The 22,998-nt window shown below is 37.6% G+C and overlaps 1 protein-coding gene across 5 annotated transcripts in view; it reads left to right on the forward strand.

Moving 5' to 3' along the window:
• FAM114A1 (family with sequence similarity 114 member A1) overlaps positions 1–20,025 on the forward strand; it is a 31,517-nt gene extending 11,492 nt beyond the window's left edge. Inside the window, exons 4-15 of one of the 5 annotated variants that reach the window (XM_063401782.1) lie at positions 766–879; positions 1,040–1,146; positions 3,250–3,384; positions 5,134–5,286; positions 9,638–9,761; positions 10,316–10,401; positions 11,470–11,637; positions 12,905–13,044; positions 14,294–14,366; positions 16,329–16,382; positions 16,696–16,854; positions 17,759–20,025. In XM_063401782.1, coding sequence (XP_063257852.1) covers positions 766–879; positions 1,040–1,146; positions 3,250–3,384; positions 5,134–5,286; positions 9,638–9,761; positions 10,316–10,401; positions 11,470–11,637; positions 12,905–13,044; positions 14,294–14,366; positions 16,329–16,382; positions 16,696–16,812 — 1,271 coding nt within the window. In that variant the 3' untranslated portion in view covers positions 16,813–16,854; positions 17,759–20,025. The remainder of the gene's footprint in view (positions 1–765; positions 880–1,039; positions 1,147–3,249; positions 3,385–5,133; positions 5,287–9,637; positions 9,762–10,315; positions 10,402–11,469; positions 11,638–12,904; positions 13,045–14,293; positions 14,367–16,328; positions 16,383–16,695; positions 16,855–17,758) is intronic. The other 4 variants (XM_063401787.1, XM_063401783.1, XM_063401784.1 and 1 more) reach the window with 4 other exon arrangements.
• Positions 20,026–22,998: the final 2,973 nt, after the last annotated feature.

Consider the following 22,998-nt stretch of genomic DNA (forward strand, 5'->3'; position numbering starts at 1 on the left):
CAGATAAAAACAGTAGCAACATTTATACTTTATACTTTTATACTTTATACTTTATTTAAAGTAGACGATTTTAATAGAGGGCTAGGAAGTCACTGTATATGAGTCATGGTGGTAAAATCTCTGTAGGAGATCACCTGCCACTGAAGCAATAGTTTTGCCTGTGTCAATTGACATCAGCAGACTTTACAAGGGGTATTTAAATAGCTCTGGGGAGAGACACTTCAGAATTTTCTTCAAATGAGAAACTAAGGAGCTTAAATCCTGAAATAACTGAGGACTGGAATCAGTATTCCTAAAAACATAACACCTGTTTGGAGGACTGAAGAAGAAATTCCTTGCCTCAGTCCTGCAGTCATACAGAATCCATTAACTTTGGGTTAATTGTTCTAGAATTCTGGAAATTACATGAGGTCCTACCCTATGGCCTTAGGAGGACTGTCAGTTTCCATTTAAACTTTGATTGATTTTCCATTGATTACAATAGGATATTTAGCATTTTGAAAAGCAGGGAACTAAACTTATGTGCGCCACAGAAATAACTTCTACTTTCCAGATCCAGCATAATTTGTGTTATATTTCAGCTTTATCATTTATATTCAGTTAATGTAAATATAGTAGAAATGATTTATTAACCTAGAGAAAATTAAGCAATTGAGGTAAGTTTAACAGATACTTTGTTTGTCATAATTCATGAAGTATAAGAGTACTATGCACTGTTAGTAACAAGTTTCCAAATCATATAGTCTAAAATATGCCTCGCTATAGGTCATGGGATAACAGCAGTAAAAGAAAAAGCAGGAACTACCTTAAGAATTCATAGTGGAAGTTCAGCATCTCTGGAAACAGCAGAGCCTCCTGCAGCTGAAACACCAGTTACTCGTAAGTTGAAGTCCCCTGAAACAGGACAAAACCCTTTCACCCTGCCAAATTACTTAAATTTACAAAATTTTAAGATTTTAGTCAAAGAAACCCATTTACTGTAATTTGTGGCTTGCAGGGTTGAAATTATGCTGAAACCTGTTTTTTTTTCTTTTGTTAGAAGCAGAAGATTCTCTGGACCAAACCTCTTCTGAGGATATTCCTTCTTCTCCTTCATCTGGATCTCGTGGCATGCTGTCAGCTATCACTAGTGCTGTACAAAACACAGTGAGTTATTTTAGCTGGTCTCTCTGCTCGAGTTATTTTTCATTATTTTTAGGTTCAGCTTCACTGTAGGTCATGTTTTTTAAGTTACAGTTCTTTGTAAAAACAGTTCCTTTGTAAGTCTGTTTGTAGTCTTTTCCATTACAAAATAACTTTTAAATTAAACTGTCAAATTAAAAAATAAAAGGTCAAACAGAGCTAACTCAGTTACTATGTTGTCACCAGTTTCAGTGAAAAAAATATGGTCTTCTCCTAAACTATGTAGAATTCTGCAAATTTTTGGAAAATCTTTTTTATAATTGTACCATCATCTGATTTTTTTCTTTTTACAGTTAAGTCCTTCCAGAGAAAGTGTGATAGGACTTGTTACCCTTTTTGAAGGCAGAGAAAATAAGAAAATATTCCATTTGCTTATTTTAGGGCTTTTAATAAGCTCTCTATTTTTAGTTCCTGGCCTTTACCTTCATCTCTTTATCTAGTCTCTCATTTCATATTAGCCTTCCCAGAAGGAGGTCTGATTGCAAACTCAGAGAGGCAAAATCTTTTGTTCACAGTTCGTTCCTGTTACACTGTCCTTATATTTTGTGTGTTGAACTTCATTCTTTTCTCTTTTTTGGGGTTTCAGATTTTGCAAAATCCTGTACCATACTGTTTCCAAAACAATTTTTGTGTCATCTCCTTCCCCTGCTTTTTTCCACCTTTAAGTATGGTGTTTCACTTGAAATTAAAAGAAACTTAAAACATTGGCTGCAAAAGCATAGAAGATTAACTCCCCACTGAGCAAGTTTTATGAAATTACTGTTTTCTTTTATTGTATATCTAGTTCACTGTGACTGCCTCATCACTCTAATATCAAAGATTTTGGGAACAGCAGGAGATTCCTGTAGATTATTCTTAAGACTCTTTTTACAGAGCCTGGAGCATCATATGCCTTGTGAGAGCTGGCCACCAGTAAGATTACTTGAGATTACATCATACTAGATTTGCAAATAAGAGAAATGTGCTTGTAGCCAGCCTGGAGAGACTGCTGAGACAGTCAGTGATCAATGTGGTACAAAAAGAGTCACTTAAGGTCTCAGTAGGTCACCTGTAATGCCATTTGAGACTTTGTAGGGTTTTCCATTGTATATCAGGTTACATCAGCATTTGAGTTTCTGACACACACATAATCCAGATTGAAATGGAAATCTTTAGCCAGTGAAACTTCTTCAGTGTACATAAAAACTATGAAGACACAGAAAAACATCTGTGTTTAAATAGACATTTCTAGAGTCATCAGAAGTGTTAAAATTTTAAAAATCAGGTCAGGCAGAGTCTTCCGTTCATGATGGACTTGACTCCATATTATTCATATCTAAAACAAGTTCCTACAAACCAGATGCCATTGGATGAAATTAAAGCAGTATTCATAGAATGATAGAGCCACAGAATAGTTAGGATTGGAAGGGAGCTTAAAGATCATCTAGTCCAAGTTCCTATGCCCCTGCCTTGGGCATGGACACCTCCCACTAAACCAAGTTGCTCAAAGCCTGATCCAGCCTGCCTTTGATACTTCCAGGAGTGAGGCATCCAGCACCTCTCTGGGCAACCAGTTCTGGTGCTTCACCATCCTCATAGTGAAGAATTTCTTCCTGATACCCAATCTAAATTTACCCTCTTTCAAAGTAAAGCCATTCCCTTTTGCCCAAAAACTGTTTGCCCTTGCAAAAGATCCCTCTCAAGCCTTCTACAGGCCCCATTCAGGTACTGAAAGGTCTCCTCAGAGCGTTCTCTTCTCCAGGCTGAGCAGCCCCGATTTTCTTAGACTGTCTTCACAGGAAATGTGCTCCGGCCCTTTTAGGATTTTTTTTTTAAATTTAAAGCAATTGTTACATTTCCTCTGGTGTAAGTAGTTCAATTAACTGGAAATATTTGGATAGGGTTTTTTTTTCTTTTGGAAAGTGTATTCAGAACAAAGTAAATGCATCAATCCTCTTGTAAGTTAAAGTATAGGAAATTTAGGGACCTGAATGTTCGAAGATGGTGTCTACAAAAGCACTTCTCTTTGCAGTTCATATTAGCCTAAACTGGGAAGAAAATAACCACATTTCATTCACATTCATACAGGGGAAAAGTGTATTATCTGGAGGCTTAGATGCTTTGGAATTTATTGGGAAGACAACCATGAATGTCCTTGCAGAAAGCGATCCTGGATTTAAGAGAACCAAAACACTGATGGCAAGAACAGTCTCACTGTCTCAGGTTGGATATATTTAAATACTGCTCTGTCAATGCAATTTCAGATTCTTTTTCCAGAATTTCACATGCCTCAGGGAGAGGCTTTATTTATTGCAGTAGATGCTGGCTGGGCTTATGGAAATAAATATTATGCTTTATAGTTTCTCTACTTTATTTTTCTTCAGAGAACAACAAAAGATAATGTAACATCATCTTTTCTGCATAATCACATATGCAATTGCTGATTTAAATAAGATAGTATATGTGGTGATAAATCATTACACTCTGGAGGCAAAATTGAATTGTTGGTGTTATAGTAACTGTTGTAGATAGATATCTTCCAGCATAAACATCACTGTACTGTTTTCCTTGGGAATCAGTAATACTGGAATATGACATATGTTTCATTAGGAATTAAACCTGTAAAAGTTGTATCTCAGTGTCCATCTCACTTAATGGTACTGTTACACAGTTGTGACTCATATGCTTTAAAGCTCAGAGATGCAATAAAAACCAAAGAATAAATGCTGTCAGTACAAAATTATTTTAGTTCTCCAGACACTGAAAGGAGGGAAAACAATAGACATTGAAAAGAAGCTATATTTTCTGCATGTTTACTTCCTTGTGGAGAAGAGTAAGGTACTTTTCTTTTAATGAGCTGTTTCATCTTTCGTATTCGTCATTGGAAGAGTTAACAGGCTTAGACTGTTATAGGAGATCAAAAGCAATCAACTCTTGTTAAGGCCCACAGGGTTAAAATAAGCTTTAGAGAATGTCTCCTTTAACAACATGCATGGATTTACACATAGAACCTGAGGGAGAATACAACATAAATCAGTTCTCACAGTTTGCACTATCACTTTTCAGTGATTTCATAAAACTTTGTGAGTTAACTTCTCAAGATGGAGACGTCAGAGGAAAAATCTACCATTTCAAGTCTTTTGCACTAAATAAATCACTGAAGGCAATATTGTAGGAATTTTGAACTATGGAATAACGTAAGTGCTTGGAAGTTCATCTGTATTCAGAGAATTGTATGTGACCTAACATGCAATTCAGGTATATTTGCTACCTTTACTGTAGGAAATTCATGAGAGGCCATTTTGTCCAGGAATAGAAGGAAGGAGTAGAAGATCCTGTTGGATTCTATCCTTATACACTGATAGGAGCGTATTAAAATATACCCAAGTATATAGAGAGCAGTTCTGCCCCACCTTTGGTATAAGTCATCAATCTCTTTTGTCAGTCCTGCTGTCACATAAAACTGACTTTAGTATTTGCTAAGAATAATTTATAGGAAATATTTATGTAGGTGCATTATTTATGCCAGTTGGTGGATAGGTCCTGAAAATAATACTCTTCCCTTTTTGTGGTCTGTAGAATGGATCGCATGGCTCTTTAAGGCTGCACATGAAATAGTTCTTTCTCTTTCATTGTAATTGGTGGTGAAATTTATTATGTGGTATCTGTAGCTGACATTGCTTTCGAAAATATAAGCAAGATCATTATTTTTTTGTTGTTCTTTGTCTTTTAAAGAGAGATGGGTAGCAAATAACACTGGGAAAGTCCTGCTTAGAATACTATATAAATATTTTATCAGAGAAAATTACCAAAAAAGAAGTTGGCTATTTCATTTCTAAAATTTTAGCTCTGCAGGTGTGATATAGTCCCAAATTTTATTACTATTTCTAGACACACAGAAGCAAATAGTAAAAAAATCTGTCACACTTGCAGTACTATCAGTAAAACATAGAATGATGTATATTTTTACAGCTGTTGCGAGAAGCCAAAGAAAAAGAGAAACAGAGGCAGGCCCAGCAAGTTACAATTGAAAGAACAGCACATTATGGACTACTTTTTGATGAATTCCAAGGTTTGTCTCATCTTGAAGCTCTGGAAATCCTATCAAATGAAAGTGAAGCTCAGGTACAGTATGCAGACAGCATAAATCAATATGGTTGGTAAAAAAAATTATCTTCACAATAATTTTATTCTGCAGATGCGTGTAGAATGAACAGTAAGTTTTCCATCGAGTTCAGAAAAAACTATACATTCAAACCACACATGTAAGGTTCAAGGGTCTGCTTTTGGGAACAAAAAACGAAACCAAAAATGGCCAAAATCCCCCACCCACCAAACAGGAAAGAGATAGATAGAAAACAAGATCAGGTTAATTGCATGTGTCAACAATATTTGTATTTTACTGTGAAATACCACAGAGTAAGCAAGACCTGCAGGTTGTTACCGTGAGGTTTCTGATGCACTTCATTTATGTCCTAGACACGTACGTAGTCCTACTCAGTTCAACAGGACTGATGGTAACTGTGTGGGTCAGCAAGCACAATACTCAGATAAATGTTCCACTTACCAGGCACAGATGCACACAGACACAGGAAGAGTACCATAAGCTTGAGACCACTTCTAACAGCCCAAAAGCCACAGGAGGAGTGCAAGAGGTATTGAAGACATGTATATTTAAGCTTCTGTTTTAAAATTTTCCATTAGAATAAGTTCCAGTTAGCCCTTGAAATGGATAGTGCTATAGAAAGAGAGGAAAAAAAGCCCTCTGCAGTCCTTCACAACCTGACTCAAGTGTCACAGCTTTATCTTGCTGTTTAACTCTGAGCACAGGAGCTGGACATAAGGACACACCAGTAACAGCTGTCTCCAGCCTTGCCCTGAGGCAGTCCGTCAAGCAAGCTTTAAAAAAGCCCCTTGAAACAAACTTAAAGGTAAAACTTCGTATCGGGGGAGTAAGGGCATTTCTCTTGCCTTCCATCGGCAGAAGGAGCGCTCTGCTCACAGAATTAACACCAAATAAGTGTAGTACAAACAGTGACCTAAAGAATCTGTTTCCATCCCTCTTAGATGTGCCATCCTGTCATGGGTTGGCATTGGCTAGATGTTAGTGTACCTATGAATATATGTTTTTTCTCTAACAACTCCTGTGGGATGTGATTAGGAACAGAGCAGAGCAGGCTTAAATTTTGAAAACAAAAAAAAAACCTACTAAAACTTTATTAATTACATAAGAACAGGGACAGAAATACTCTTAAACACACACAAAGACAGAAATAAAAACTTCTTAGAACATTTCTTCTCTCAGTTTCTACTTCCCTACTCATCACTCTTCACAGACCAACCTTTGGGTTTTAGATCAAACAATCACTACTCAAAAACAAACTAATCTTCAATTCAGCAAGGGAGAGAGGAGTCTCTCTCGCACCACAGACTGTTCTTCAGAAAACACGGGTCCACCCCTTATGTGTTTTCATGTCACCCATAGCACCGCCTGGAGAAGTCTGCTAAGGTGACACTCTCTTTTTCCTATGTCCAGCGCTCTCACCGCTGTCTCATAGGCCAAAACTGCATACAGGGCTTTTTAAGGATGCTGCATGCCAAGCTCTCCCCCTTTTTACCCAGGGGCCGGGGTTCCAGGAGCAGGTCTGCCCTGAGGGCAGAGGGTGCCACCTCACCCTCTCCCTCTCTTCTCTGCTCGCTACTCACTTCAAGTGCTAGTCACTGTAGCAAAAGCAAGGGGCAGCTGTATCTACCCAAAAATGCAGTTTATGTTCAAAAGAGACTCAAGTTCAGTCTATGGCTGACATTATGCAAGAAAAGTCCAGCTCCAAGGCTACTCCTCTCATTCTTCTATCGAGTTCCTTCCAATCATGCTTTATCATCTTGGTCTCAGGCCGCTTCCCTCTCTCCGAAAACTACCAGTCATGAGAATCAATGTCTAAGAAAAGTTTCTTTCTGCCAAGCAAGGGTTAACAGTTTCTTCTCAGCAGGGTGCTGCAGGCGGAGGCATTCTTAGGCTCGGCAAACCCCACGTGGCTGAGCACCTTCTCCCGGAGTTTGGGGGAAAGGAGGGGGGTGAGAACACACAGAAGGCACTTCCACAGTTTTCTACCCCTCCATCCTGGACGGGGCAGCTCAGTTCCAGTCTTGTCTATTCTCTTCTCCTCCCCGGGCCCCAGCTTACTTTAGTTTCACCGCGTGGTTGTCTTGAGCCTGGCCACGTGGCTTCCCCCTCCTCCACTCAGCCCAGAGCTGAGCAGGGGAGAGATGTTTCCACTGCTGAAACCGGAACCTAAAAGAGGCTGAACCCCCCAGACTCCTGCTTTTAACTCTTTGTGTCCTCAGAGGCGTGTCCAAACCTCTGAGTGACCAATCCAGGTGCCAGCAGAAAAGCTGATCACTGATTGGACTGCCCACATCCCCCTGGAAAAATTCACCTCCCCCCCCCAACCACGACAGTCTCTACCCCTCGCCTCTGAGGACACACTGTCTTAAAATAACAACTAACATTACGTCTATAAATTTACATCATCACTTAATTCATGCTTTGCTCTTGTTCCTCTTTGATCATATCTCACAGTTTTCATTCTATCATTCTTATTACTCACTTAAAAATTTTGATTTTCCCGGTCAGGGAACCAAGAATGTCATGGGTTGGCATTGGCCAGATGTTAGTGTACCTATGAATATATGTTTTTTCTCTAACAACTCCTGTGGGATGTGATCAGGAACAGAGCAGAGCAGGCTTAAATTTTGAAAACAAAAAAAAAACCTACCAAAACTTTATTAATTACATAAGAACAGGGACAGAAATACTCTTAAACACACACAAAGACAGAAATAAAAACTTCTTAGAACATTTCTTCTCCCAGTTTCTACCTCCCTACTCATCACTCTTCACAGACCAACCTTTGGGTTTTAGATCAAACAATCACTACTCAAAAACAAACTAATCTTCAATTCAGCAAGGGAGAGAGGAGTCTCTCTCGCACCACAGACTGTTCTTCAGAAAACACGGGTCCACCCCTTATGTGTTTTCATGTCACCCATAGCACCGCCCGGAGAAGTCTGCTAAGGTGACACTCTCTTTTTCCTATGTCCAGCGCTCTCACCGCTGTCTCATAGGCCAAAACTGCATACAGGGCTTTTTAAGGATGCTGCATGCCAAGCTCTCCCCCTTTTCACCCAGGGGCCGGGGTTCCAGGAGCAGGTCTGCCCTGAGGGCAGAGGGTGCCACCTCACCCTCTCCCTCTCTTCTCTGCTCGCTACTCACTTCAAGTGCCAGTCACTGTAGCAAAAGCAAGGGGCAGCTGTATCCACCCAAAAATGCAGTTTATGTTCAAAAGAGACTCAAGTTCAGTCTATGGCTGACATTATGCAAGAAAAGTCCAGCTCCAAGGCTACTCCTCTCATTCTTCTATCGAGTTCCTTCCAATCATGCTTTATCATCTTGGTCTCAGGCCGCTTCCCTCTCTCCGAAAACTACCAGTCATGAGAATCAATGTCTAAGAAAAGTTTCTTTCTGCCAAGCAAGGGTTAACAGTTTCTTCTCAGCAGGGTGCTGCAGGCGGAGGCATTCTTAGGCTCGGCAAACCCCACGTGGCTGAGCACCTTCTCCCGGAGTTTGGGGGAAAGGAGGGGGGTGAGAACACACAGAAGGCACTTCCACAGTTTTCTACCCCTCCATCCTGGACGGGGCAGCTCAGTTCCAGTCCTGTCTATTCTCTTCTCCTCCCCGGGCCCCAGCTTACTTTAGTTTCACCGCGTGGTTGTCTTGAGCCTGGCCACGTGGCTTCCCCCTCCTCCACTCAGCCCAGAGCTGAGCAGGGGAGAGATGTTTCCACTGCTGAAACCGGAACCTAAAAGAGGCTGAACCCCCCAGACTCCTGCTTTTAACTCTTTGTGTCCTCAGAGGCGTGTCCAAACCTCTGAGTGACCAATCCAGGTGCCAGCAGAAAAGCTGATTACTGATTGGACTGCCCACATCCCCCTGGAAAAATTCACCTCCCCCCCCCAACCACGACACATCCTATTAGAGATGCAGGGACTTGCAGATAGCTGAGACAAAGACCTGCCAGTACATTCTTCAGAACAGGTAGACTGTCAATAATTTTGGCTGCCTTCTGAAGGCAACTTTTTCCAGCTCTTCCCATGAGTGCTCATGCTAACCATTATGCCTATGCCCTTTTTGCCTGCTGTCTTTATCCAGGCAATCCCAAAATGCCTATTACAGTTAAATCATAGATTTATTGTTTAAAACTCATATTCTGGAGGAAGGAAGGGACCTGATGATCTGGCAAGGCTGGTGTAATTTTTTGTGATACTCAACAAGTTCTGTGGACAAGATCTAAAAATATGTCTAAGCTGGGAGGTTAGAGACAACATCTGAACATAATGGAAGTTTCCATTTCTTAGTCTATTTGGATTCAGGCCCTAAATTAGTGTTTAGTAATGCTTACTGTCCTTTCTTCTACAGATTCAGTCACATTTAGCAACACTTGATGGAGAACAGTTGGAAACTGTGAAAAATGATTTAATTGCTATAAAAGAGATCTTTGTTCCAAAGGAGTTAGATGATGAAGTGGTGCAGGCACAAAAAGGTAACTAGAAATACAGAGACTTTAACATGAGAATAATTGCTACTTTTGTATCTAATAATTAAAAAAAAATCCAATCTGAACTGTAATTTTTGATATCCTAATAGTCTTCATAAGGTAGTGACTAAAATTAATACTCTAGAAGTTCTGGAAGCTGATCAGTGCTTAATTTGGAATTTATATTGTAACTGAAGTGCAAGATATGGAAGATAAAGCATAAATAAATACTAATTTTTTTCTATAATATCAGTGAAAGCAAAAAATGGAAAATAATAACTTTTTTGATAACTGAGCTTTTCTTACAGGAATTGTATAACCTGAAGGTTTTGATTTCATACATGAGGTTAAATAAGACAGTAACCACAGTGAATATTCAATTGAATATCCCAGTTATCAGCAATTTTGGTGCACACCCCCACACATTCCTTTCTTTTGTCACTGTCACTGTTTTTCAAGTGCTGGAATACTTGGTGAAACTATTTCACTGGATGTATTTGATCATATAAAATACTATAGCAGTAACACGCTAACAAAAACTGTCTTGTTTTTTCTTGCAGCAGATATGGGAGAAGAGTTTGTCAGCATGCTCACAGAACTGCTGTTTGAATTGCACGTTGCCGCTACTCCTGACAAACTAAATAAGGTTAGCACCAGTGTGAGCTGCCTTTAGTTTCCTGGGCAAAGAAGGAGGGCTTTGTTTTGAAATCTGTCACAGAGCAGTACCCAGTTCACTTCAGACAGCTCAGAAAGCAAAGTACAGGAGACTGAGACTAAAATGCTGAATATAGAAAAGCTCTCATAGAAGAAGTGAGATGAGTAAGTTGTTGGATGAGCCCTTTCCAGTGTTAGAAAGCTTGAACAAGGAGTGTCTCAGCAGAACAGGGCTCATGAGAACAGCAGATTTGGTCTTACATACTGGGAACAAAAGTCAGGTTCAGATTAATTTTTCTTGCTGTAAAAGTGAGATGTCTAGGAGCTAATCACATAACGAGTCACATTTATACTATCAGGTCCCTTTACAGCTGGTTCATCTGCTGATCCTGGGCTCAAATGAGTGTTTATCTCTAGCTACGTAGATAGACTATGGATAACTAGCTTAGGCTTATGTCCTAATGTATTTTAATTTGACTTCATGTTAAAAAAGAGACATCATAAATTTTGTGCATAAATTGGATAAATTTCCAGCATAACAGTAGTCTGAAGTTGTATGAAGCTTCAAGACTCTTCAGCTTTGATCTATTTGCATGTCAGGGAAATCAGCTCAAGATACAGTGATGTTATATTTATTTTTCCTTTGAGATTATAGTACATCTCTCCAACCTCTCCAAAGTATTTTTCTTTTTCATACACACTTGTTCTTTTCTTATTTGGGAAACTGTGTAAGAAAAATTTCTGCGTACATTCATTTTAATAATACCGAATAAAGCTGAAATATTAACTCTGGAATTAACAGCAGCTGTATGCATTGATTAGGAATATTATACCTGTAGAGGAATTATCCCTGGATGATCCATCTTTATACAGTCCAAAATACTTCTTCCTACAGTTTCTTAAATGTACACTTAACTAAATGCCACTCAGAGGCTTGATACAATCAAATTTCTGAGTATAAAAAGGAAATAATTAAATGTATTGTTAATTGATGTTCAGGAATGTCATCTGATAGTCTCTTTTCAAACTGGACTTTGGGGTTGGGTTCTTTGTTTGGCAGGCTAGGAAAAAAGCTCATGAATGGCTGGAAGAAGCCAGTTTGTCCACCCCAGTAGACATAGAAGAGGAGCTGAATGAAAAACCTGAAGAACCTGGTGAACAAAAGATTCAAAAAGACGATAAAATTGAGAGTGATAAAACAGAAGCAGACAAAAGCAAAACTGTGGAGGTAAAATAACTTTTGGAGGATAAGTTTCCTTAAGTGAATGGACATACTTTGTTTGATAAGATTGTTTCTTTGTGTGTTGGCTTTATGTGTCATCCTTATTTTTTTAAATTCATGGAATAGTAAGAAATAATAATACACAACTATTCACTGTAGACCCAGTTGAAGACTAAATTACATAAATATTCTTACTGTTGCTCTGTTTCCATAAGTAAATATCAAAGTAACAGGTTCTCTATCACATTGTTTTTATATCTGTGTCTTTGTGTTTTATGTCTTTGTGTATACTCAGCATGCAGTGAGCTGAGGGATTCTGAGGTGTAATGTCAAACATTAGGTGCACACTGAAAGTTATATCTCAATGTTTCTTAGTATCTCCTCTCAGTGACAATACATGGGAAAAATGTTCAGACTATTTAAACAGTTCAAATCATAAACAGACAAAGCAGAAATATTATTTAGGCAACTAACAACTGCCCATTCTCTTTATGAAAGATAGCTCTTAAGGCTAAAAGTTCATTTAGACAGTTCTGATAAGGTTAATTGCAATTGAGTATTTCCTGTCAAGTTAATGGCAATGTTAAATGTGGTTGCTGTCTTTGTTGAGATTATTATTTCTAATTAGGAATTATCTGTCCTGTTTCCTTACAAAAAAGTCTAAAGAAGCAGGCAGAATGTACACACTGTAATAACATATATTATTATATTAAATATACATATTACAAATTTTTAGGTGATTGCATATTACCAGCTGGCATCAATTTATGAAAGCTGTGACCCCACAGTGTTACATAAAGATTTCTATCATTGTTGATAAAAAAACATTTTTTTATTGGGCACATTATCTGTTTCTATTCTAGAGATTCAGCTAAGGGATGACTCAGTACTTTTAGCTCCATATGAAAATAATTATGATTATGACTTATTCTAGAGTTTAGATGTCTTTCTGTTTGTTAGGACACGGTTTAAAAGTGGTATGTTAGAAAATCCAAGAGCCTTACCTAGTTCTCAGCCAAGTAAACAGTAGACTTGATGTTACTAATTTTTCAGAGCAAGTAGAATGTCTGTATTTTATAGTTTGTGGATATTTAATTTTCCAGTATTGTTTGTGAGGATGGTATTATGGCTGATACTACTTCACCATGTATATGTTGGTATTTCCAGCTAGGGTAGGAGGGGTTCCTGTATTTGAATTTCTTTTTTATATATCTATGAATATATTTAGTAATGTTGTTATTATTGATTATGTTATTCCCATTTTTAATTTAAGGAAATCTACATGCTCTCCATTGAAAGTCTGGCTGAGGTAACTGCTCGTTGTATTGAACAGCTTCATAAAGTAGCAGAATTAATTCTACATGGGCAGGAAGTAGAAAAAACTGCTCAAGATCAAGCAAAAGTACTGACAAAGTGAGTATTATGTACTTCAGAGATGAACATTTGACATTTGCATAGAACTCATGAAGTTCCATTCAGCTTGAAGGCACAATAAGTTCATGGATCAACAAACAGCATTGGTTTTAGGGGTCCTGGTGCAATATTTTCCCATGAAATCAGGTTCTATAGGTTACCTGTCATTTTTTGACATAGCTGACATATGTATGTTTATGAAAACATGACCTATACACAGGCTAAAAATTGTTTCTGCTCCAGTAAGCAAATGTACATGCCAACTTGGGTTGCATTTCCTGTTCCCTCTGCAGGAGATACTGTGCCTGCATATATGGAATTTGGTTTTAGAGTGTAAAATGCAGCCTTATTATCTGCCAACAGAGTTTCATTATCTAATGTTTATCTGCCAAAACTATACAAAAACCAATCTGTAGTTCTAAACAATGGACCACATTTGTTAGCAACTTTAGAGTTAACTGTAGTGAAACACCTAAAATTTCAAGAAGCCTTTCAGTCTAGTGGGACTCTAAATTCAAATCTCAATTTCTCTGTAGTTATTAAGTCTGATTTCAGTAAGTTTTCGTGTTAAGAAATTTTTAACAGTTGACTCCTGAATAGGTAAAATATTTAACCAAGTGCTTATCCTTATGAATGCTACTAAGAGTAGCAAAGTCCCTAGTCCCTTCAGTCTAAAACAAAGCACTCATTAAGTATTTTCAGAATCAGAGCTAAGGTATGGTGAACCTTGCAGGAAGATGTCCTGTGGGATTTACTTGTGAATGTCTAGGAAAACAATGAAAGCTCTCACAACAGAACTAGGTCTTGTTCTCTCGTATTTTAACCACAAATGGTCTTTCCCTTTTAACCCAAAAGTAGATGTTTTATTGTTCACATAGAAAACTTCTCACTGTTCTCATTCAAGTTTGTTTTATTTCCAGAGTATTCTCAGAGGTTGTGTTGCTGCAATCATCAGAAAAACCGTAGTTATACTAGAAGTTTAGAATTTAAACAAGTGAAACATTGCACTGTCAAAAAAGGCTGGTGCATGCAACAACACATCATTTTGCTGCTATAGTCAGCAGTGGATTTTTCAGTGAAGGAATATAAAAACTTTAACAGTTTATGCCTAAATGTTGTAAAAATATTTAGAAGCAAAATTGCTTTAAGAGCATCTTTGCTTCCAAGATAAAGTTTGTCATAGCATTTTTATCTATTGGTAGGTCAAGGATGTATTTTTATATTTGTCTCTCTTGTTTTTTTAAACCAGTTTAACAAGTGCCATGTGCAATGAAGTTTCATCTTTATCAAAGAAGTTTTCTGATTCTGTAACAGCAGCTGGGGTAAGATGACAGCATTTTCAGTAGCATTTGGGTTTTTTTAACATAGTTCACCTCTTGAAATAGAAATTCTTACATGAGTCCCAAGGCTTTGTGTCAGCAAAGAGGCTACTTCTTTCCTCCAATCAAGAACACAGAGCATTTTTACAGCAGGGAAAGCCTTGGTAGGTGACACTGTGTTCCCTGCCGTGCAAAATCTGTTTCTAGAAACCATTTTCTGTTTTTCCTGATCACCACTCAACACTTCTTATCTTCTCACGTTGAAGGGCCTCACATTTGAACTTACACAGCATGATGATTTCTTCTCTGAGTCAGCCTATCCCTTTTGAACTCAATTTGTGTAAAAGTCATTAGCAGATTGTTCTTACAGCCCCTTGAGATGATTTCACGAGTTGTCTTCTTAGCCTTTACTAGATCCCCTGGCTTAGCACTGCAGTGTTTTCAAAAGGTTTAAGAGATCAGAAAATCTGTTTGGCCTATCTTAAAAAAAAATCCCTCTGTTTTTTATCACAAGATATTCTGCTTAAGAACATCCATTTATCTGTGAACATCTTTGCTAGAAATAGTATCCTGCCTTTCAAGATGCTTCAAGGATGACTGACATCTCAGTATTATAGCAGGATTCAGAGGTAAAAATTGTGCTGTTGCTGAAATCTGATGTTCTGTACACATCAGAGAAGAACAAATTCTTGTTCTCCTGGTTGTTTCATGAAAGCATCAATGTAACTGAAAGGAAATTTTTCCAGATTCCCATTAGCTTTTCCAGCACATCTCTAAGCATGTTTTTTTTGTAGTTATTTGTAAAGGACATTATTTATTTCTTTGCTTTTATTGTGAATAATTTACCTAACTTCCAATTACTGTAAGGAAAAAGTGCTTATTTTGCATTTTGGGATGGTGCTTTAGCATATATCTGTGAGACACTTGAAATAAATACATGCACAAGAATATAAAAATAAATTGCACACAAAATATTGAACTGGTCCGCTAAATAGTGCATTTTGTAATAGATTTTCTAGTAACTGAGAGTAAAAATATACTTCTTTTCTCTAACCATTTCTCCTTGGTTCTGCCATCTTTCTCTAAACTAAAATTAAGAAGTTTCACGTTTCTGTAATCTGTAATATCAGAGCTACAAGGTTGTAAGTGGAAAATTTTCAGTTAAATTAGTCAGTATTGTGTTCAGTGTTGAAAGAAAACAACTCTTGCTGGAGGTTACTGTTGTTCTAAAGCACCACAATGCAAAGAACAGTGAGAATAAAAAAAGGGAAGAACTTTTGCCATTTTAAAAAGTAGAGGAGCTAATGAATCTTGATTTTCTAGCCTCTAGTAGTGTCACTACTCGTTGTATCCATCTTTCTTCCTATCCGGTAGTTGAGAAAAATGTTCTGCATGCTGAGCTGTTTCACCAGCCAACCTGCCCTGCCCAGCACATGCTGCGTCCAGTTTGGGGATTTGAGTTTCACCTGTTTTTCCTTTTACAGGAGAGCTACTCTGGACCTTTCATTTTGTCCTAACCACAGATATTTGTGTAACTTCTAAGAACTTCATTTTTCTTCTGACATGTCTTTTTCCTTTTTGTGTCCTTGAAAATGAGCAAGGAGTTAAAAATTTTGTGGGATGGGAAAAGGTCACTGATAGACAGATGGACAAACCATGTGATAACGTAAACCTAATACCTGTAGGAAAGCAGGCAATTTGAAACTTTGTGGTACATAAATTAATGAAGAAGAAAACCCTGGGCCTCTCTTAGTTCATTGCACTCTGTGATATAAATGCATAGGGTGTCCTGAGGTGTGTTTGAAATGCAAACACAGTTACTAGCAATACTGAGATAAACAATCTGAATGAGAATCAAGGTGAAGGAAGACCTTTATAGAATTCATAAAACCACATCCAGATATCGGTATAATTCTGTTCAATATATTTCTTGACCTGGCTTTTATTCTGTTTTCTGGTTTACAGAGCAATATGAAGGCAGAGGTTCTTAACCCCATGATAAACAGTGTGCTATTAGAGGTAAGCTCCACCTCTTCACATTAGAAAATGTTCTAATAAAATTATTTGAAATGAGACAGGCACATTTATTTCTAAAGGAAAAACTATTTAAAAATTAATGACAATATCATTCTGGCTGTTCAGTGCCAGCACATAAATGTCCCAATTTTGTGTTCAACCTCTCTGACAAACACTTGTAGTGAGGTTGTGTTTACTGAGGATTCTTAAGACCTAAAGTGAGGCTGGACAGCTCTGAAACTGCTGCTGTATTGGTCAGAGCACAGCAAGAAGTTGCAGTTTCAGACTGTTCTTTCCTTTAAAATTTGGATTGTAGGTATGCTACAGTGTTTCCCATCTGCAGGTATTTAGATTTCTAGGAAGATTCAGTCTAGCAACAGCCTTGGTCAGCGCTTGGATAATCGTGTCAGACCACCAAAATGTTCATGAGTGATTTCTTTCCTTTGACACCATGATTTTTCTTCAGAAAAGCACAGTGAGTAAAACGTACCTCAGTTTTACCAAGAAGAGTTTGAGATGAAATAATATCCTCATAAAGTCCTAAAACTGATAGGATCTGCAATAAAGGTTTTTAACTGTTAGATGACATTTCCCTTAAAATATAAATAAACATATAGTAGTGACCATAAATGGTCATTCCATATTTAATAGCTACACTCTCCTAAAAATAAAGAGAAGATTGCTTTACAAGAAGCAGTTTTACACTGAATTAACAATACCCTTAAGGAAAATTATGGAAAGTTGAATAGAGCTGTAGTGAAGACTACCATGCAGTTCCTGTTGTTATAGGGTGAACTTGCTGTTGCTGCTGACTTACCTTCTTGCATTCCAGGAATTGCAAAATCTAGGAATATTTAGAATTGTGGAATACAATGTTTTGTACTTCATAAATCCCATAGCTGTATACAAATGTGTATTAATATAGCCTAGGATCATGGAGAATTACAAGCCACTATACTGTTCAGTATTAGCAATTCCAAAAATAATACTATGTGTTAAAACCATTATAATTTGAACTGTTAATTTCAGTGACACTTCTTCCACTACAGCAAATTCAGAATTAGTTCGGTTGGTGGAAAGACTAGCTGGTTTGTGTTTAAAAAGTAAATCTGTCTCTGAACACTGTGGCGTTTTATTCTACTCATATTACTAACAAAACTGTCCAAGAGTTTAAACTTAGCAGCAGTCAGATTTTTCTATATTTATTCAGGCTATGGTATCTACAGATTCTAAAATTTCTAAAATCTTGTGTGAAGACATATGCTAATATAGCATAATGCAGATGTAAAAAAAAAACATACAAGGAAAAAACAGTACAGTGTAATTCCTGAAGTATATGGCAGCTGTACTGATGAACCACATGTTTTCTCTCCCCATAGGGCTGCAACAGTACTGCTTATATTCACGATGCTTTCCAGTTACTGCTTCCAGTTCTGCAAATTTCCCATATCCAGACCAGTTGTTCGAAAGCCCAGGAGTTGTCAGCTTGACAGCAACCACAGACCCAAAGTCCTGAGCTGTGCCAGGAGAAGAGCTGGTGCAAGAGATGTCTGGCCACTAGACTTCTTTGAAGACACTAAATGCGGTTTTGCACACACAGTACTGAACAACATTTTAAAACTCTTTCAGACTTTCAGACTTTAGAAGTAGTCAGTAAAGTGAGTAATTTCTTTTCCAGTACAGTTCATGCTTTGCATTAATTTAAACAGGAGTTTATTGATATTAGCATTGACTTAAATACAGATTCTAAATATTGACCCTTTCAGTTGTAAACATTGTATGAAACAAATTGGAATGTAAAGTTTCATAAAACATTTCACTGCAAATTACCATTTATATTGTTTGTATTATAACTGCAGTTTAAAAAGTATATTTCAGAAGCTGGTTTCAGTATTTAATTTTCGCCAACATGAACAAATTATCATAGTGTTGAGCTTGTTAAATATTATTTCCAGTAGCAAATAATAACATCATATTAATATGTACCACTAACATAACACTTTGTATTGAAGAAGTTGCACAGCAATAGGTATTAACTTTACTAAATGAAAATTATGGAGGTTATGCATAAAGAATTATACTGAAAAGAAATTTTCTGAGCCAGTTAAGATTACGGGTATAGCTCTGTATTTGCTGACCCATACGTTTATATTAATTTAGGTCTATTTCTTCATTTCAATGGTTGAACAAGACAGGAGACAAAAGAAATGTTTTTAATATGCAAGGGACAGAAAATTTTCCTTTTGTTTGGCAGTTGAAAGACCTGCTAAACAATCTTCTCTCAGATGTGTTACCAGGTTAACACCTTGGGGTTTACTGATACCTACAGTTCAGAAATAGAAGTTGTAGTAAGAAGGTATGATAGAATTGCTTTGGGTGTGGAGGTCATCTGTCAGAGCAATCACCTCCTTTTTTTGTGATAAAAAAATAATAAGGGCATAAATAAGCAACAGGAATGACATTTCATAACAACACTAGCAACCATGCTAATTTGTCCATATCTTTAGTTTAAAATCCTGAGCTTTGGACCTAACAATATGTTTAGATTAGTTTATCTCTTAGATGGGAAGAAGCTTCCAATAATTTACATAGCCTGTTCTCTTGGATTTTTGTCGTTTATTATGTCTCTTTCCATTATTTTGTATTTTCTTCTCTTGGTATACTCATGAAGTGTATTTAAATGCTAATTTTTACAGTTAACATTTTAATACGTTTAAGCATATTTCATACATCATAAAAATAATGAAGTAGAGCATAAGGCAGTTTCTGTTTTTGATAGAAGAACGAAACCATGTATCTGCTTTGCACATGGTAACTTCTTTGAGTCCAAATAAGAGGACAGAAAGGTCTTTTTGAGCTTTACACTATTGTGGTCCCTGTTCTGTTGTCACACTCATGGTGACTTTTCAGTTTTTTGTTACTTAAAGATGAAATTTTTCCTATCCCTGGAATAAGGTTTATTACATAAAATCTATTTTCTGGCACCCTATAATTTAGCAGATATGAGATAGCTTTCTGGGTAAGTAGAAGATGTGCAGTCTTCAAACTCATTTGTACAGGCTGAATATAGTATCAGAAGCCTCTGGGAATAATGTTTGAAATCATTGAGGGGCATTCTTAAGGCAAAGATTGCTTGTCTGAGATACTCCTTACTAGGGGTTTCACTGTCTTGCTTGAATTACACGTTTATGAATAAAGTACCGTACCCTGAAGTAAAAGAAGCTATAAAAAGTAACTTGGAGACTTAAAGTATTTACATCCATACAATGTAGGAAGGGAAACAGGGCAGGATATAAGCATAGGGATACTCCCATCTGCTCTTAGATTCAATCATCTTGTCCTAGGAAAACTGAATGTTGTATCTTTAAATCTATTTTAGGTAAATAATATTTCAGTAGAGAAGTACTGTATGGATGTAGCCAGAATATTTTGTTTACACTGATTTGTATTTTTCCACCAGTCAAATAAATCATTTGAGATACTGAACTGAGACAGTAGACTAAAAGGGAGTGGTTTGAAGAATAATGTGATGGGAGTATATTCTGAGTGAAGTAATTTGCTTTCTGATTTTTTGATTTACCTTTGGAATGATGAGTGTGATTTTACTGGGAGACTGACAAAAACAGATGTTGCCTTAAACTTTTAATGAAGAGTGTTCTTTTTTTCATCACCACCCTTTTCCAGGTTAGTACACGGAGTGTGCCTTGGCACATGGAAAACCACTAGGTTTTAAGTACTTGTGAGAATTAGCTGTTTTCTTGAGCAGATGTGGTTTCTGTGCCATTCCATTCACTTTTGAGCACACCCACCCTGTTGTCTGGCGACAAAGGAGGCAGGCTTGTGCACTGACTTAAGTTTGAAATTTATCAGGATGAAGCTTAAAACAATGTCTGCATACCTTACAGCCTTGCTGGTGATCCACAGTTACATCCCTAAGAACAAGCTGGAATTAGACTGTTAAAGAAGTAATTTACTGTATATTATGACTTCTTTTTTCTTGGGTTTGGGGTTTGGTTTTTTTGGTAAACAAACCAAAGCAAGCTGTAAGTTGTTTACTGCTTTTTAGGGTATAGTCTATTCATGTGTAAACATCTCTTCCCCATGAGTTCCTCCTACGCTCCAGCTTCCATTGCTAGAGACAGCTGAACAAAAGAACTGTCTCTTCCACTTTTTATCATGCTGCTTAAATCACCCACTGAAGCTGTTAATATCTTCCTCCAAAATGTGCCTCAGTCATATCATACAAAATCACATTTATTACCAGTTGGGATGCTTTTTAATGATGTGTGTCACCAATGTCCAGTGTCCCTTACCAGTGAGGATTCATAACAATTTTAAGGAGTCTGAAACACCACAGTATTTTGAATGACAAATACAGGTTTCCCCCTTTTTCTGATTCAGAGAAGTGTTTTTATCATGCAAGCATTCACCCAGCTCACAGGATTATCTTTGAGACATTCCAGTTGTATTTCAGATGACAGCCCTGTCCTTTCTCTTAGTCTCAGATGAATGTAGAGCGTGGAAAACAACTTTCCTGAGTTCTTTTGAAAACCATCTCAGAGCAAGGCTTAACGTGACGCCATCAGCCAGTCTGACCTACTTTGAAGTTCTTACAGTTGGACTGGAAAACCCTCTGGACTTTAAACACTTTATTCTGTATCAGGTCAACCTTTGTTGCTAAAGCTGCTTTTGTCGTGCAGCTTGTACATTTCCCATGCTGTTTCCTACTTCGGCGTTCATATTGATGACGGTGTGCAGTTTTAGAATTAAAAATTGAAAATGTCAAAAATTCAGCTGTATTATAAAGATGGGAGACAGAAATTACTTTCAAAAGAAAAAACAGAAGAATGTGCTCTCTGGAAATAAGAACAATTTTCAAGGTTGGATTAGAGAAAAGCCTCTGTAAAAATATTTTTTCAGCATTTCTGAGAAAAAACAAGAGATTACATCTGATTAGCTCAGCAGAACAGGAATTATGCACTTCTGAAGTAAGATGAAAATCTGCCTGAACTTTAAGGTCGTCAGAGGTGGAACATTAAAAGAGGAAGAGCTAAAAGGAAAGAAGACAATTTGATCACTGTGGATCTGCAGTGCTCATTCTCCCTCTATTGCCTGCCCTGCAAAAGTCCCTGAGTACACATTTGCTAAGAACTCCTTAGCAGTCTCCCCACTTTCATCTCCTCTTCACAGCATCCCTTTACAGACTTTCGAGAATGTACCCAGAACACCAGGTAATTCAAGTAATTTTTAAACACCTTCAGAATCCGTTCAACCCGTTTTGTAGATTTGGGAAAATGCAGCCCTGCTTTTCATACACTTTGAGATTTCAGAGGCTGTATCAACAGCTTATCTGGTGCTGGCATTTAAGGTGATCTCTGTCTCCAGTTCCCTTTGCCAGTTCAGCCCCGTGTCCATTTTGCACATTCTCTGCTCCATCAGTTCCGCTTTCCCCACCAGTTTTGTTGACACCCCTCCTCCACCTTCATGTCTCCTTCCCCTTTCTGAGGCTCTTCCCTCCAGCCCATCATCTTGTGCTTGAGAGGCTGCACCAGGACATCCTTTTTCTCCTCACATGTTCTGTTCTGACAAAGCCAGAGATGAAGACAAGGAGTTACAAAGATATGGGAGGAGAGAAACCAAACATTGGGAGAAAATGGCAAGACATTAAACCAGTTGATTTCAGTCCCTCCTTCAGTGTAAGGAGGTTGGACCAGCGACCGCCTGAAATACTTTTCAGCCAGAATCACTTCAGGGTCAAATTTTTTTACCATCTTGACGAATGTCTCCCCATTCTGCCATTATTTCCTGTAGTTTGGATCATAGTGGGAAGACAAGGTAAGCCTTACACAGCAGACAAGAAAAGCCTGCAAGAGCCTTCTGGGTTTTCTTGTTTATGGTATTCTTAAATGTAACTTGGAAGATGGAGCCTTCCAGGGTAGTAAAACCCAACACTTGGAGAGCTATGGGATAACTGTGGGTAATAAAATAGCAAATCATATGAGAAAGAAAACTGAGGTCACAAGAAGCAGGGCTACTCCTGTCAAGATCTCTGGATTACTGAAGGGGAAAATCTTGAATCTTGATCTTGAATCACTTGAAGCATCTAAACACTGACCAAAATGGCCTTACCAACTCTGTAGTGAATTGAGACAAATATGTCTCTTAATCTGTAAGTTGCTCTCTATAATAATAAAGAAAATCAACCAAGAAGCAAATTGTGAGAGGTTTACTTTATAGGCTGCATTAAAAACTCTGCTTCTGAAAAGCTCATTAAAAGCTCACTCTACTTCTAAAAAACTCTGCTTCTGAGAAGCTTTGTTGTTATCACAGACACACAATAAAAAGCCTCCAAATCAAGCATTTTTCTCTTATTTTTTAATAAGACAGTAAAATAAAAAACAATATAAACAAATGCTTCAGATTTATCCAACAAAATACAAAAAATTCCATATGCCCTCAAATCGTTCAGAAGCTAATGTTCACAGCTATTCCTATTAAATCTGAACTGCTCAGTGTAGACTGGAAAATGCAATTTCAGAAAGCTTCAGGAGGGAAAGGCTGTCCAAATGTAAGGAATGGAGGTAATGGATTAGCTGGTAAATTAGCTGGATGCTAAATT

This window comes from Prinia subflava, chromosome 7 (assembly GCF_021018805.1).
Source record: "Prinia subflava isolate CZ2003 ecotype Zambia chromosome 7, Cam_Psub_1.2, whole genome shotgun sequence".
Lineage (NCBI taxonomy): Eukaryota > Metazoa > Chordata > Aves > Passeriformes > Cisticolidae > Prinia > Prinia subflava.